This window comes from Myodes glareolus, chromosome 5 (genome assembly GCF_982192425.1).
Source record: "Myodes glareolus chromosome 5, mMyoGla1.1, whole genome shotgun sequence".
NCBI classification, from domain to species: Eukaryota; Metazoa; Chordata; class Mammalia; order Rodentia; family Cricetidae; genus Myodes; species Myodes glareolus.
This window is the reverse complement of record NC_142030.1, coordinates 4,182,471-4,196,147: the sequence shown is the minus strand read 5'-3', so window position 1 is coordinate 4,196,147 and position 13,677 is coordinate 4,182,471. Positions and strand designations below refer to the sequence as shown.

The 13,677-nt window shown below is 50.3% G+C and overlaps 1 protein-coding gene across 1 annotated transcript; it reads right to left on the bottom strand.

The window, feature by feature from the left end:
• Positions 1-741: 741 nt before the first annotated feature.
• Positions 742-13,235, bottom strand: Atf3 (activating transcription factor 3). Its single transcript, XM_048439411.3, has 4 exons — positions 13,062-13,235; positions 7,085-7,328; positions 3,273-3,380; positions 742-2,123 (listed from the first exon to the last, which is right to left on the bottom strand). The coding sequence occupies exons 2-4, from the start codon at positions 7,322-7,324 to the stop codon at positions 1,926-1,928; spliced, it is 546 nt and encodes a 181-aa protein (XP_048295368.1). The 5' UTR covers positions 7,325-7,328; positions 13,062-13,235; the 3' UTR covers positions 742-1,925.
• Between the last annotated feature and the right edge of the window lie 442 nt (positions 13,236-13,677).

Genomic DNA, 13,677 nt, shown 5'->3' with positions numbered 1-13,677 from the left:
CGTGCTATGGTGCACGCATGTGCCAGCCCCTCTGAAACTCAATGTAATCTGTAAAAAGGCTCAAGCTGAAAACGTGTATGTTTTAGGTATATTTGTATGTTTGAGAAACTGATGACTAAAATATCTAGCTATTTGAATTTTACATAAAAATATCTATCATAAGCCAGGCAGGGTGAAGCAGGCCTTTAAACCTAGCCTTCTGGAGGCAGAGGTAGCCCCTCTGGGAGTTCAAGGCCACCCAGGGCTACTTAGTAAGCTCCAGGCCACCCAGGGCTACAACGGTGAGACTCTCTCTCTCAAAAACAATCTTAGTGCCAGACAGTTGGTATGCAGGACACATGGAGTGCTGTTTCAGGGTTTGTTGATGAGAAACTGAGCATCAAGCAACAACCTAAGGCACAAGGTGAGAAGTCATCCCCCTGGGCTAGGTTTCTCTGAGCAACTGCACACATGTACACACCCCCCTCACAAACATACATGCATACACATACTTAAGGACCTGGGTTCCATTCCCAGCACCCACATGGTGGCTCACAGCTCTCTGCAATGCCCTCTTCTGGCCTTCTCAGGCCCTGAATGCATGCGGCACACAGACGTACATGCAGACAAACCACCCACAGACTTAAAAGAGCCCAACTGCCCTACCTGTGTTCTCCCCGTGAATGAAGTTGTCTCCAAGTGTTCAATGCTAAGCACCCCACAGCTGAATCGCTATTTCAACAGTAGAAACCAGCACAGCACTTGTTTGTCATGTCTTATTCTGATATTTATTATGTTGACAGGCTAGGAATATCAGGATAAATAAGTAATATTTTCTCTCACAGAAAAGTCATAATGATACTTCTAAGTAGGATTAGACACTCTGAGGATTTCACAGAAACGTCAGAATTTTAACAGTAGCCAGAGTCCTGGTGGCCAGAGGGAGGGGCCTCCCAGCTGAACCGCTCTGGGCCGCATCTCAAAAGCAAAAACAGTGCCATTGACAATCCCAGCACGCAGAAGCCTGGCCCTGCACCTGGCTTCCAACCCGCGTCTCCACAGGCTGTGAAAGAAAAATGGAGAATCTCTGGCTCTTCCTGTCACTGACTGGGAAGGAGAGTCCTACCCTTTGGAAGCTGGACTTTCTTTGTGCCTTCTTTCTGTGACAGTCTGCAGCCAAGGACCTGCTGTCGTGGCCAGACTCTTCCTCAGCAATGGGTACAGGGAAAGGAGGCGTCCTCTGTCAGCACAAAGTGGCACAGCTGGCCATCGGGCCAATCTCACTCCTCTGGGGCAAGCGAGCTCACATGGTCACCTGAATGCTTTCGAGGGATACTGTCCATGATGGCAGACTCCCAAACTCTCAGAAATCGGTTCTGAGGAAACTCCCGGAAAAATCATGACAAGGTTGTGGAAGACAAACACGCAAACAGCACAACACCTGGTTCTGAAACAAACGCCCTGTGCACAGTCCTTCCGGGACGCAATAGCGTTTTTTCTAGAAGCGCACCCTGGCCATTGGACGACCTCGGTAATGAGCCTTCTCGTTCCACATTCCCTAGGAAGGATGGTGTCAGCTACGGCAGAGCACGTGGTCCCACCCCACCTACTGAGGCAGACACTTCTGCATGAATCCCATTAGTGGGCATCCTGCTTGGTATGGGACCCCAGCCAGGGGCCAAGCTAGATCATCTGAGAATGGCCAGGATGGTAAGGCCTGAAGCCTGGGGTTAGTGAGCCAAAGGATGCTCTTGCCCTATGCCACAGTTCACTCTGGGACAGAGTGGGGCAACACAGTGGTCACCACAGACCCTCCTGCCCCAACGGCTCTCGGCTGCTGAGATTCTAGAAGTGCATAGGAAGCCAGTTTTCCAATGGCTTCAGGGTTTGGGGTGGAAAAGGAGGATTCGGTAAGGACTCCCCAGTTGCCCCCACGATGCTGCTGTTTAGCTCTGCAATGTCCCTTCTTTTATCTGCTGGATAAAGAGGTTCCTCTCGTCTTCCGGAGTTCGCCCATTCTGAGCCCGGACAATACACGTGGGCCGATGCAGGTTGAGCATGTATATCAAGTGCTGTTTCTCATTTTTCAACTCCTCAATCTGGGCCTTCAGCTCAGCGTTGACACTCTCCAGTTTCTCTGACTCCTGAGGGACAATCAACAGAAGTGTTATGGAGGGAACCGACGTCGGGGAGGGAAGGGGGACCACCTGGAAACCATGGGGCTCATCAAGATGGGGGAGGCCTGCTGGGGGAATCATCCTAGTCAGAACTAGGCGTGGGGGGCTGTTGATGTGGACCCTGGAGAGACCTCTGAAATTAGGGGGCATGCCAGAAGAGGCTTGGGGATACCAGTGAGCAAGGCTGCCATGCTTGCTGAAACTGCCTTAGAACCAAGGACTTAGACAGGGCTGTGTTCCAGTCCTCTGCCAAGAGTATCTGGTCCCCAGAGGGTCTGGAAAGCTGGGGAGAAATCCAAACTGGTGGTGTAGCATTTTCTCTGAATTTCTGGTCTCACCAAGACTCTCATACCCACAGAAGTGTACTCAGAAACACAAAACTTGCCAGGTTTTCACTGACCCTAAAGCAACAAGCAGAGATCCCAGGACTACTGAGGTTGGCTTGTCTCTGCCAGAAGCTGGCCTGCACACACTCGGGGGAGCAAACTGGCCATGGTGAAGACTTCCAGGCTCTGGGGCCTGCCTTGCCTGTGAACCCGCGCTGTACCCCCGGTGTTTCTAGTGAGGTGACAATCTGTTGGGGTGTTCAAAGTGCTGGGCAGGCAGAGTAGGGAAGCAGGGTTCAGAACCAGGCCAAAACACAGTGTTAGTTCTGCTTCAAGATTACCAGAGCAAGCTGGGGAATAATAAAAGCTTTCCTTGAGAGTCAATGGCTGGAGCAGGGTTTTATTGTTTTATTTGGCAAAATTAGCAAATTTCTCTTTAACCTGAAAGTCTAAAAAAGTCTGGGGTATCTGGACCAGCTGTGCCACAGCAGGCCTGTGGAGACCAGAGGACAATGTTCAGAAGTCAATCCTCTCCTTCCGCAGTGGGTTCTGGGTATCAAACCCAGGTTGCCAGACTTGCACGGTGCTAGCCCCCCGATACTGAAGTTTTTAAACCCACAAATCTTCATTCTATATATCCAAAGTCCCCTCCATCATGCTAACAGCTTTGCTCCTTCCCCTGCCTACAGTTGGCATTTCTACACCACCCACAGCTCCCCTCTGCCAATGACACAAGGCTGGTGAGGACAGGTTTGGGCACCGAGCAGGGGGAAACTTGGCCAATACTCACTTTCTGCAGGCACTCCGTCTTCTCTTTTTTCTTGTTTCGACACTTGGCAGCTGCAATCTTATTTCTTTCCCGCCGCCTCCTTTTCCGCTCATCTTCTTCAGGGGCCACCTATGGAACCCAAAAGGCACATGGAAGCCACTGTGAAGCCAAAATATCAAGGCGGTATTTTTTTGTTTGTTTGTTTGGGACTTTTTGTTTGTTTTTAATCACTTATGTGAATGTATATCTATGTTTGTCTGTGCATACATCAACCACATGCGTGCATTCATGGTGTCTTCAGAGGCCAGAAGAGAGTACAAGTTCTCCACCATACACGGAACTTCCTCAGTGAGGCTGGGGGGAATGGGGTGCTGGGAACGTCAGTCCTCTGGAAGAGCAGCAAGTGCTCTTAACCACTGAGCCATCTCTCCAGCCTCATGGCCTAGATTTTTGTGTGAACTCCCTACACACACGTGTGCACACACACTTGAGAATAACAAAATCTAAAATCAAAACTCTATCCATTAAAAGAGAATTACATTTGAAATTCGCAAAATCTAACCTACTTTAAAAATGCATTTGGATTTTGAGATAAAGATTTTAATTTTAAATTGATAACTTGATACTAATTATAAGTGTGTCCGTCCTTTCTTTCCCCTGGGGCCAGGCATGGCTACCAGGGTGGGAGGTACAGCAGAGGAGGTGGGAGACATGGCTGGCGGAGGTGGGTCGCGGCACAAGGAAGGGAGGGTGGAGTCCTGCTCCACTTCTATCTGAGCTTTGCTCCTAGAGCCACAGCAATGCTCACACGCTCTCCACTACGCACGGAACTCCCCGAGCCGCCATGTCTTCCCTGTGGGATGGACTGTGTCTGTCCCCTGAACTGTGAGCCCAGCACACTTCTCCAAGTGACATCTGTCAGTCATTCAGTCGCAGTGACAGGAAATAACCGACATTACTGTCTCTGTACCGGGAGCATCAAGGCAACCCTTCCCATGAAGCCTCTGAGCTCCTGGAGAAGACTGGAGGGCCTTGCTGGTGCTAAAATGGTATGAGTAAGCCCACAGTTGCGGGTGGAGGTAGAGTACCAAACCACCTGTTGATTCAGCCAGAAAAATCACACTGATTTCCTGTGCCTCATTCTGAGTCAATACCAGGGCTTTGAGAGAACAGAGCCCTGTCCATCCTTAGGGAGCATGGTCCCTCCTTGGATGTCCACCCAGACCCAACTAAGTCTATGGACTGATGAGCAAGGGCCACATCCAACCTCTGAATTCTGCTTAAGGCCAAAGTCCAGCAAGGATGAACTTTCATTGTGGGCTGGTCAATGTCAGACCCTGTCAGCTTTAGGAGGCCATGACTGACCCCACTCCTGACTTTTTCCTGTTCTTTCGGATCAGAAGATACTGACTGTGGACGTAGATGAAGATCTTGCAACCTAGAGAAGCAACGCTCAAGGAAGAATAGTGAAAGAGGAATTTCTATCTTTCATGTCTCAGGGCCACAGACCCAGTAAATATAAAAACCATGTGCACACATATGCACACACGCATGCACACACTGGTGGGTGTGCAGAGAGACAGCTCAGTGGTTAAGAGGACTTGCTGCTCTCACAGAGAATTTGGGTTTGGTTCTCAGCACTTACATGGTGGCTCACAACAATAATTCTGGTTCCAGAGGAACCAACCCTCTTCTGCCTCCATGGGCACCAGGCATGTACACAGCGCAATACATTCTTGCAGACAACACACACACACACACACACACACACACACACACACACGAAATATGAATAAAAATTTAAAACCAAGAATAAATCATGGAAACAAAAAAAACCCATAGAAAAGAATTTTACTGGAAATATGGTAAAGTTGAAACTACTTTAAAAATTATTTGGATTTTGAAGTAAGATTTTGATATTTAAATTGATAGCTGTAATTGAGAACTGGAAAAAAAGACTATTTTATAAACCTGCCCTTTCCCCTAGAGTCCGGAGTGGCCTGGGAGCATCCATCCCTTCTTTATCACTCTTCCTCCTCCTCAGTCCGTCCGCCTGTCTGTCCAGCCTCCCTTCTCCATTTTTTCCTATGACTGTATCTTGTTATTTCAAACTATATTAGAAGAAAAAAAAACCTCATAGAATGTCCCAGGCTCTAACTTGCACTATCGAAGACTGGACTTGATACCTGTGGCTATTTTGTGGTGTCCTCTCTGACCTCCCCTGAGTTAGCTGGGAGCACAGTTAATACTTCAATGGCATCCATGGCAACAGCATCATAAATAATGCTGTTCCCATTCGTTGGATGCTGTGAGCCAGGTTCCCCTCAGACCTTCCACAAATGTCAGTCCTTGGCAGGAAAACCCAGTCTTTTGCCCCCAGAGCGAGGGATCAAACCCAAACCCAAGGTCTTATGGTCACGGTTGAGCTATGACCCCTTCCTTAGCCTCCTTTCGAACGCGCGGCTTTTGAGCCAGTTTCTGCCCTTTGCCCCAGGGCTGCGGTCACGCAGGTTAAGTAAGCCTGAAATATTCCCAACCGAGCAAGGCTAACGAAGTCACCAGAGTTCATCTCTGACGTTCTTGACGCAGCACAGTCACCAGCAACCACGGTTCAATGGCCACGTCTGTTACCCCAGGTGTCTTATGGGACGGTTTCTCAACACAGAACAGTTCATGTGTGTGAGTGGGTGTGAGTGGGTGTGAGTCCGTGGCAAACATCTGATATGCCGTCTGTGAGTGGTGTTGCCAGGAAGGGCAGGGCTAACCTCCTGGTCCTTGGGTCCCGGAGGAGATGAAAGCCACCATCATGCCCCACTTCTCCAGAAGTCTTCACACAGAAAGGGCCACCCATAGCTTGACGATTCCCAGTTCTGTGTCTCTGGCCCTGTCCTTCCTGGTGGATATCTTCCGAGGATTCAGCTTCTACTCTCGCCCTACCTGGCCTCCCACAGTCCCAAGTCCTGACCCACGTTAGATCCAGAAGCCATTCCATTTCAGCACTAGCCTAGCCTGGACCTTCACCTGCCTGCAGGGAGGGCCGCTCAGGGAGTGCCCTTCCCACAGGACTCCCTCTCCTCAAGTCCCAGCTCAAAGGCCATCCCTGGTCTCCTAATTTAAAATGACAACTTTACCTCTACTTATTCTCTGAACCCCTTTATTTATTAAGAAAAAAAAATAGTTTTATTGTATGTGTTTGAGCCTTTGCCTGCATGTGTGTTCACATTTGTGCAGTTGCTTGCTTCTCTCTGTCCCCCACTTCAGTTATTTTTTAAAAAAGGATTTATTTTTTATTATGCACGTATTAGTGTTTGTGTGCATTTATGTATGTGTGACATATATAAATTGTTGTGCAGTTGCCTGCAGAGGCCAGAAGAGGATATTGGAGTCCCTGAAGCTGGAGTTACACACAAGAGTGAGCCACCATGTATGTGGTTCCTGGGAATTGAACCCGTGTCCTCTGCAGGAGCAGCAAGTGCTCTTAACTGCTGAGTCATCCCTTTGTGCATGCCTCTCAATCTATTTGCTTACTAATTCTCTCTCTCTCTCTCAAGAGAGTCTTGATGTGTCTCAGAGTGATCTCAAACTCACCTCTCTCTTGATCCTCCTGTTCTGTGTCTGGTTCACACCCACACCCACACCACACCACACTCTATCTGCTCATTCGTGTATTCTAGCCATTATTCCATTATCTTTAGACATTAGAATGTAAGCTCCCCAGGGGCGGTGCCTTTGTTGATTTTTACCCCTGGCTCTAGCCTCCTGCATGTGCCCACACATGGAGTGTGTGTGATAAACGTGTGCTGAAAGGAAGGACATGAGCTGGCAGAACGCACCTCAGCTTTGGTGACTGCAAGCTCCAGGGGTCTGTTGTTGATGGTCACTGACTCCAGCGCAGAGGGCATCCGGTGGCAGAGGTGCTTATTCTGGATGGCGAACCTCAGTTCTTCCTTGACAAAGGGTGTCAGGTTAGCAAAATCCTCAAATACCAGTGACCCGGGAGGCGAGAGGCAGGGGACAATGGCGGATGCACTGACTTCTGAGGCAGAGACCTGGCCTGGATGTTGAAGCATCATTTTGCTGAAAGAAAAAAAATTAAGCCCAAACTACTTCAGGGGTCCTGGGGAATGGGATCCAACCACGCTGAAGAACAGCCCACCCCAGAACAAAGTCCCATCAGCCCTTGGGCTTCTGGCTTATTTTCATTTCATGCCCATCTCTTGCCTGTGGCTGGAGAAAAGACAGGAACATATTTACCACTGTTTTGCTAAGTGACATGCTGTCAAACTGCCTCTTAAGTATTTATGTCCATACGCAGAAACTAGTGCTGTCCTCAACCTCGGTCAGCTTCTTTTGGCAGCGGTTAATGCAGAGAGTCATAGCTGGGCAAAAGTGTGTTCTCTCTCTCTCTCTCTCTCTCTCTCTCTCTCTCTCTCACACACACACACACACACACACACACACACACACACCCGTGTTCACGGCGGCTCAGGGAACAACAAGGGGGCTAAAAGGATGTAGAAGCAGGAAGATGGGGAGAGAGCTGTGAATGCCGCTTTCTGAACAGGACATGGCTGCTCCACTCAGCCTGCAGAGGACCCGTGTAAGACTGAGCCTATCAACATTGCAGCATGTATTAGGGAGGGCAGCTTGAGTCCCAGCCCTAACCTAGGAGCTACAGCAGTGCACCCCTGCTGGTGAAAGGGGCCACTTTATTCAGTAGTGTAGCCACAGATCAGTTGCCCTTGTTCCCAAAACTATCCCGATACCCATGCTCATGCGAGCAATGCTAACTAAAGCCCACAGACCACCAAAAAGTTGTTTTTGTTTTTTGTTTTTTTACATGCTGTCCTCATCGTGAGTAAAAGATTCTTAAAACACGCAGCTCAAAGATGACCAAAAGTTTGAGGGTTGACTTCTCAGGCTCTTCTATTAGTTTGGCTTGTATGCAGATTATGCAAATGTGGCATCAGTCTCCCCCCCTCCCCCAAAAGAAAAAACATTAGAAAACAAAAAACCAGTGCCGTCTGAAGTCCCGTTTTCAGTCTCTTTTTCAAAAAGAAACTGGGAAGACTCGTGAAATCAAGGCAAATCTGCTAGGGAGCTGAGATAAAAGCGGGAAGTTGGGGGCCTTAAATTCCACGACTCTGTGCCGGAAGTTTCTCCCGCAGGAAGCTGGGTGTGTTTCTTCACCTCAGTCCTTGGCAGGGGGTGGTAATGGCGGGAACTCAGTTCCTTCAGGAACAAGAAGCCCCTTCTTAATGAGAAGGCTGGCAAAGCAAAGGACTTCAGGGCAAGCCAAAGCAAGAGGGGGAAGACCTGCGTCTATGGGGTGCTGCTTAGCTCTAAGGTACAAGGAGAGAGGCTTGAAGTAGGGGCAGAGGGGACCTGGGATGGGCCTGGTCACAAAGGAGCAGCAGGTCATTCAGCTCTGTGAGACTCAGTCTTCATCTGGAAATTGGCTGAGAACTCTCCGGAGTCAGCAAACCACTGCTAATGCTCCGTCCCACAGCCAGGCTCAGCAGAGGCCCACGCTGACCGCTGGCCAGCTGGACAACTGAATAAACAAGGTGGGGACGAGGTGGCCGTACCAAAGGCCTCATCGTTCTATAGGCCAGCAAATCCACAAGCGCACCAAAGGAAAGCTGCAAGGACTCACGCAGCTGCGACTCCCACCCTTCCCGAAACAGGAGCAGGGATAGAGTGGCTGTATTCACTACAGTGGTCACCAGCCAAGTCCCAGAGGGCAGGATGGCAAACCTCTACCATTATAGGAAAAAAATCTATATATCTTGTCTCTTTTGAGCCTTGTGAGAACCCGGTGCTGTAAAACCTGGTTACATTTTATACATGAGTTAACCGAGATTTAAACAGATCACATTAACAAGGGATAGTATCAGGCACCGGGATTTGGTTTGCTTGACTTCAGAACTCATGGCCTTAATTTATACGCTGCATACCCAAATATTATACTTCATTGAACAAAAACAACAACAAAAACAGAGCAAAAGTTTGTGAGGGAGTGGAAGCAGACAGGAAGACACAGACTCGGCTACTGCCTACATCCAGGTGTAAGTTTAAATGGGCTATTTTAGCCATAAAATTCCCAAACTAGGAGTTAAAAAAAAAAAACCAAGATTTGAAGACCACTTAGTAATATATTGTGACTGTACCGCCCAGTGGTTTCTTTCTCCAGCCCAAAGGTAGGCTGATAACAAGTACCCTGTTTCCCCAAGAGTGGTTTGAGGGGCTTAGGAAATAATACAAGATGGTGCCTTGGAAACTATGCCACCAGGAGCTACGCTGGGTCTCTCAGGATCCCGCACAAAGGGCTGGCTGCTCTCCAGTGGAGACTTGGTGGGGTCTGCTCACCTTTGATGCTTAAAGCTCCTCCTGAGGGTCCCTGTCCCTAGAGGTCTAAGGTCCATGAGTGGAGGTAGAAATTCCAGACCAGCAAATACTGCCCTCCACAAGTCAGAAGAACTCAAGAAATGCATACGATTCTCTCCCAAGCAGCAGGCCTGAGAACTGAAGGTCCTCTTCACGGAATCCTGGAATCTTGTGACTGGGGGCTGTTTCTCTGGCTTCTGAAGTCAGAGGCTCAACATCCTCCCAAGCATCCTCATTTCCTCATCCTTTCCAATTTTACTCAAAACAACACAAAACAACCAGTTAAGGGATGGGATTCAGAGCTGCCGCTGGCCTGGCCTTCAGTTGCATGACTAGATGGGTCATCACAGCAGTTGAGTTTCTTAGTGAACCCTTGGGGCTTAAGAGTAAAGACAGGAAGAAACCAAGGAATGTCAGTGGTATGGAATGTTTTTGTGAAAAGCTGGGGGTGGGGCTTACTTGGGGACACAAGCATGTTGTAAAGCTGTAAGAAAGCCTTTCTGATAACCAAGTGGTTTCATCTGTAAAGATCTGGTCATCGTGTACAGTTGTCTCCCGAGATTCAGCCTAGAGTCATGCTGTGTCCTCCAGGAAAACAGTCTGAAACTTCAGCTAATTTCAGGAGTGAAAGCCCTCTCACACACCCTGCATCTGAGAGGGGAGAGTCTGGGGGCTTTGGGTGAGCTGAGTTAACTCTCTAGACCCGATCATAAATCTTTTTGCTTCAGGACTCACATCCTGCTTCATGACTTCCAATCAGAAATCATGTCATACCATTGGCAATTTCATCATTTTCAAGAAAGTGAAACTTATTTAACTGGAAATCTAACTCCTAAAATTTTGTCTCCAAGGCTTTGAAATTTCACTTTTGATTTCCACTTCCTTCCACTGAGCCATCTGCCAGCCAAACCTGCAGTAGTTGGGAGAAGGTAGCCGCCTTTCCCTGACTCTCCACATCCTGTTCTTTCTCCTGTTCGCAGGCTGGAGGTGCAAGGCTGGGCTTCAGGGGCAGCTGACTGTCTCCAGGTCTGTGTCTGCTACTCACTAGCTGAGCACCCACTCAGGAGCCAGAGGCTCTCTGACCTTCAGTTCCTATCTGAAAATTGTGACTGAGGTTGCCAGTTCCCTCCCTGGGCTGCGGGAAAGAACTCATCACACACACACTTGAAAACACAAGAGGCTGACACCCATACAAGCATTCTGACTCCACCTCACCCCCCCCTTCGGGGAAGCTGATTTGGTCATCAATTCGCTTTAGTTCTGATCATCAGGAACGAACTGGAACCCTCGAGAATTTCAGGTCAGCTTGCCACAACTGCTCTACTGTCCTGAGACTTCCACTCCACTGTTTGCTGACATCAGCACTTCTCCATAACTGTTGCGTTCTTCAGAAATTGTGAGTTTCCACAGAAGAAACCATTTTTCTCCTGAAGTTTCTGTGGTGTCCTGGCTATGTCCCTCCTTCCTTGGCTGGGTTAGCCTGGAGCCAGTTCCTTAAGAAATCACAGGCTCTGGCTAAAAGTGCCCAGCCTTAGAAAGGTCTGGGTCAGATCCTTATTTTGTTATTTAGTAAACTGGAGTCCAGGAAGGAAAGCAACTTGCCTAAGCTGGAGGGTTGTCCGGTCCAGCCAAGCTGCTGAAGCCACCCCTCTGCACAACCACGAGGGCCCATCAGTTCAAGAAAGAAACCACAGGCAGAGCTGCCAGCCAGGTAGCAGCTGAGGGCTCAAGAGTTTCATATCACGAGGAGGCTTTGACAGAATAAAGATAGGAAGGGGTCACAAAAGAAACCGGTGTGGAGAGAAGGGATTTGGATAGCCGCAAATGTAGGACGGTCGTCTCCACCTCATCAGCAACCTCTGAAACCTCAGAAACAACCGCAACCGCTGCCCCCAAGGCAAGAGCCTGTATGTGGAAACATTATCCCACAACAAATGCTACATGCAAAACATGTGCTCTCCTGGTGACACATGCCTGTAATCCCAGCACTTGGGAACTGAGGCTGGAGGATTGCCATGAGTTTGAAGCAAGCTTGGGTTACACAGGGAGACCCTGTCTCAAAAAAGTCAAACAAAGTGAAGGGCAGAATAAAACTTTTAAGTGATTGGGCTTGGCAACTCCTTTGATTTATAAGGAAGCCTGAGATCTACATTAATGAAATTAAGGAAAATAAAGTGGCTAGGAGGAAAATTTAAAAATGGGAGTTGAAAATGAGAGTGGGATCAGAGTAGAGAACCCACTAAGGGGAGAAAAACAGGAGACAGGATGGAGAGTGAAGCCCCTTCCCTTCCGGTCTCGAGGACACGGGATGGAGAGCCACCCTCTCGCGCAAGACCCCTTCCTGGCGCTTTTTATTTCGTCTATTTCACTCTAAAAACTGAAAACTTTTCGCCAAAACCTGGCCATGTAAACCACACAGCACAGGGCTCCAGCACAGGTAGAGAGGTGACCTGTCATCTTAGCACTTGGGAAGTTGAGGCAGGAGGATCACCAGGAGTTTAAGGACAGACTGGGTTACAGGGTGAGACTGTCTCAAGAATACAAAACAACAACTCCCAATACACGCGCGCGCGCGCGCACACACACACACACAATTTGTCAAGTCAAGTAGTTCCACTACCTGGTCCCTCCACCTGTTCGATCCGGTCTCCGCAGTTCTCTTCGATTACACAAAGCAAAGAAATCCAAGAACCGGTTAAAAGAAAGTCAGAGCCACAGAGAGTCAAAACAGCGAGAGAGGTTGGAGCCGATGTCCCAAATCCTACCGCTCGCCGCTGGACTTCAGCGGGTGCCGAGACCTCTCCGGAGTCCGCCCTGGGACAGCGCGACACCGGCGTTCACCGCCTAAATTAATCCCAACTCACTTTCGCTCAAACTCTCTACACTGTCCTGCCGCCTAGAGCTCTGCTCCAGGGAGCGCAAGGCGACCTCCAGCGGCTGTGCCGGGACCTCGAACCGAGCGTCCCTTCCCCATTCATTTCGCTCGGTACTGGGAGCGGCGCTCTCACCAGCCGCGGCCACCGTGCCTCTCGGTGGATTTAGAGGAAACCCGCTCCGCCTCCGGCGTCCGGACACCAAGTGAGGGACGGAGTGGATCGCGATCCAGAGCGTGGGTCACCCCTGAGCACCAGCACCCACCACCCGCCACCACCCAGACGACCTCTCCTAGCTGCAGGCTGAGAGCGCGCAATCTCCTCAGTCCGCGGGCATCTTTCACGCCTCAGAAGAGAAGTTCGTTCTTTCACTTTTCTAGAAACTTTGCCCCAGCTCGGAGCGGCAGCGCCAAGGAGCAGTTGAGCGGAGCGAGTGTGGCGCGGGAGACTAGGACTCGAGTCCCGGGTGGCTCAGGGGTCCCGGAACTGGTCACCAGAGGGGAGATGAGAAGGGGAGGGCGGCTCTCCACCGCGTGGTTCTAATGCTCACCTCCAGTCTCCGTTCGGGGCGGCCAGGGTCCAGAGAGCGGCCAGAGGCGGGCGGTCTGTCCCGCCGACGGGCGAGCACCAAGGACTCTGCTGGAGCGCGGGCTGGCCGGCAAGCTCCGCGGGGGAAGCACCGTGCCCAGCGAGCCTCGCTGAGTGAGACTGTGGCTGGGAGAGCGTTGCATCACCCCTTTTATAGCCCTCGACCTGGCAAGGCTAGCTTAACTCCAGGCTGACGTAATGCTATTAATAGCTTCCAGGGAGAGTCGACCAGAGGAGGGGTAGAGGAGGCCGAGGGCGGGGCTAAGGGTGGGTGGAGACCGCGAAGTTGGTGATGCAAGTGCGAGAAGGGGCGGTCACCGAGCGTCCAGCGCGCCTTGCATGCTCGGGACACACACACACGCCCGCCCTCTCTCTCCATATCAGGCCCGGAGTCGCCCGGGCGCACCGCCAGGTGTGCGTATTCGCCGCTGCGTGTTCCAGGCATGAGCCAATGGTGCCCAAGCCAGCGGCATGACTCCACCGCCCTGGCATCTCTCCCTCCGCTAGGTTGGGGAATGGGGGGAGGGGTGCTCGGGAGGCGGAACCTGGCGGTGGCCCAGACTAGGTGAGGCTGGGAA

Bases quoted from the DNA above. Each gene is read 5' to 3' on its own strand.
- Atf3 (XM_048439411.3), bottom strand. From the start codon at position 7,324: ATGATGCTTCAACATCCAGGCCAGGTCTCTGCCTCAGAAGTCAGTGCA. The intron at 3,381-7,084 runs GTGCGTTCTGCC...TGGGTTCCATAG, and splicing joins TTGCAGTCACCAAAGCTGAG to GTGGCCCCTGAAGAAGATGA. The intron at 2,124-3,272 runs GTGAGTATTGGC...ATTGTCCCTCAG, and splicing joins AGACGGAGTGCCTGCAGAAA to GAGTCAGAGAAACTGGAGAG.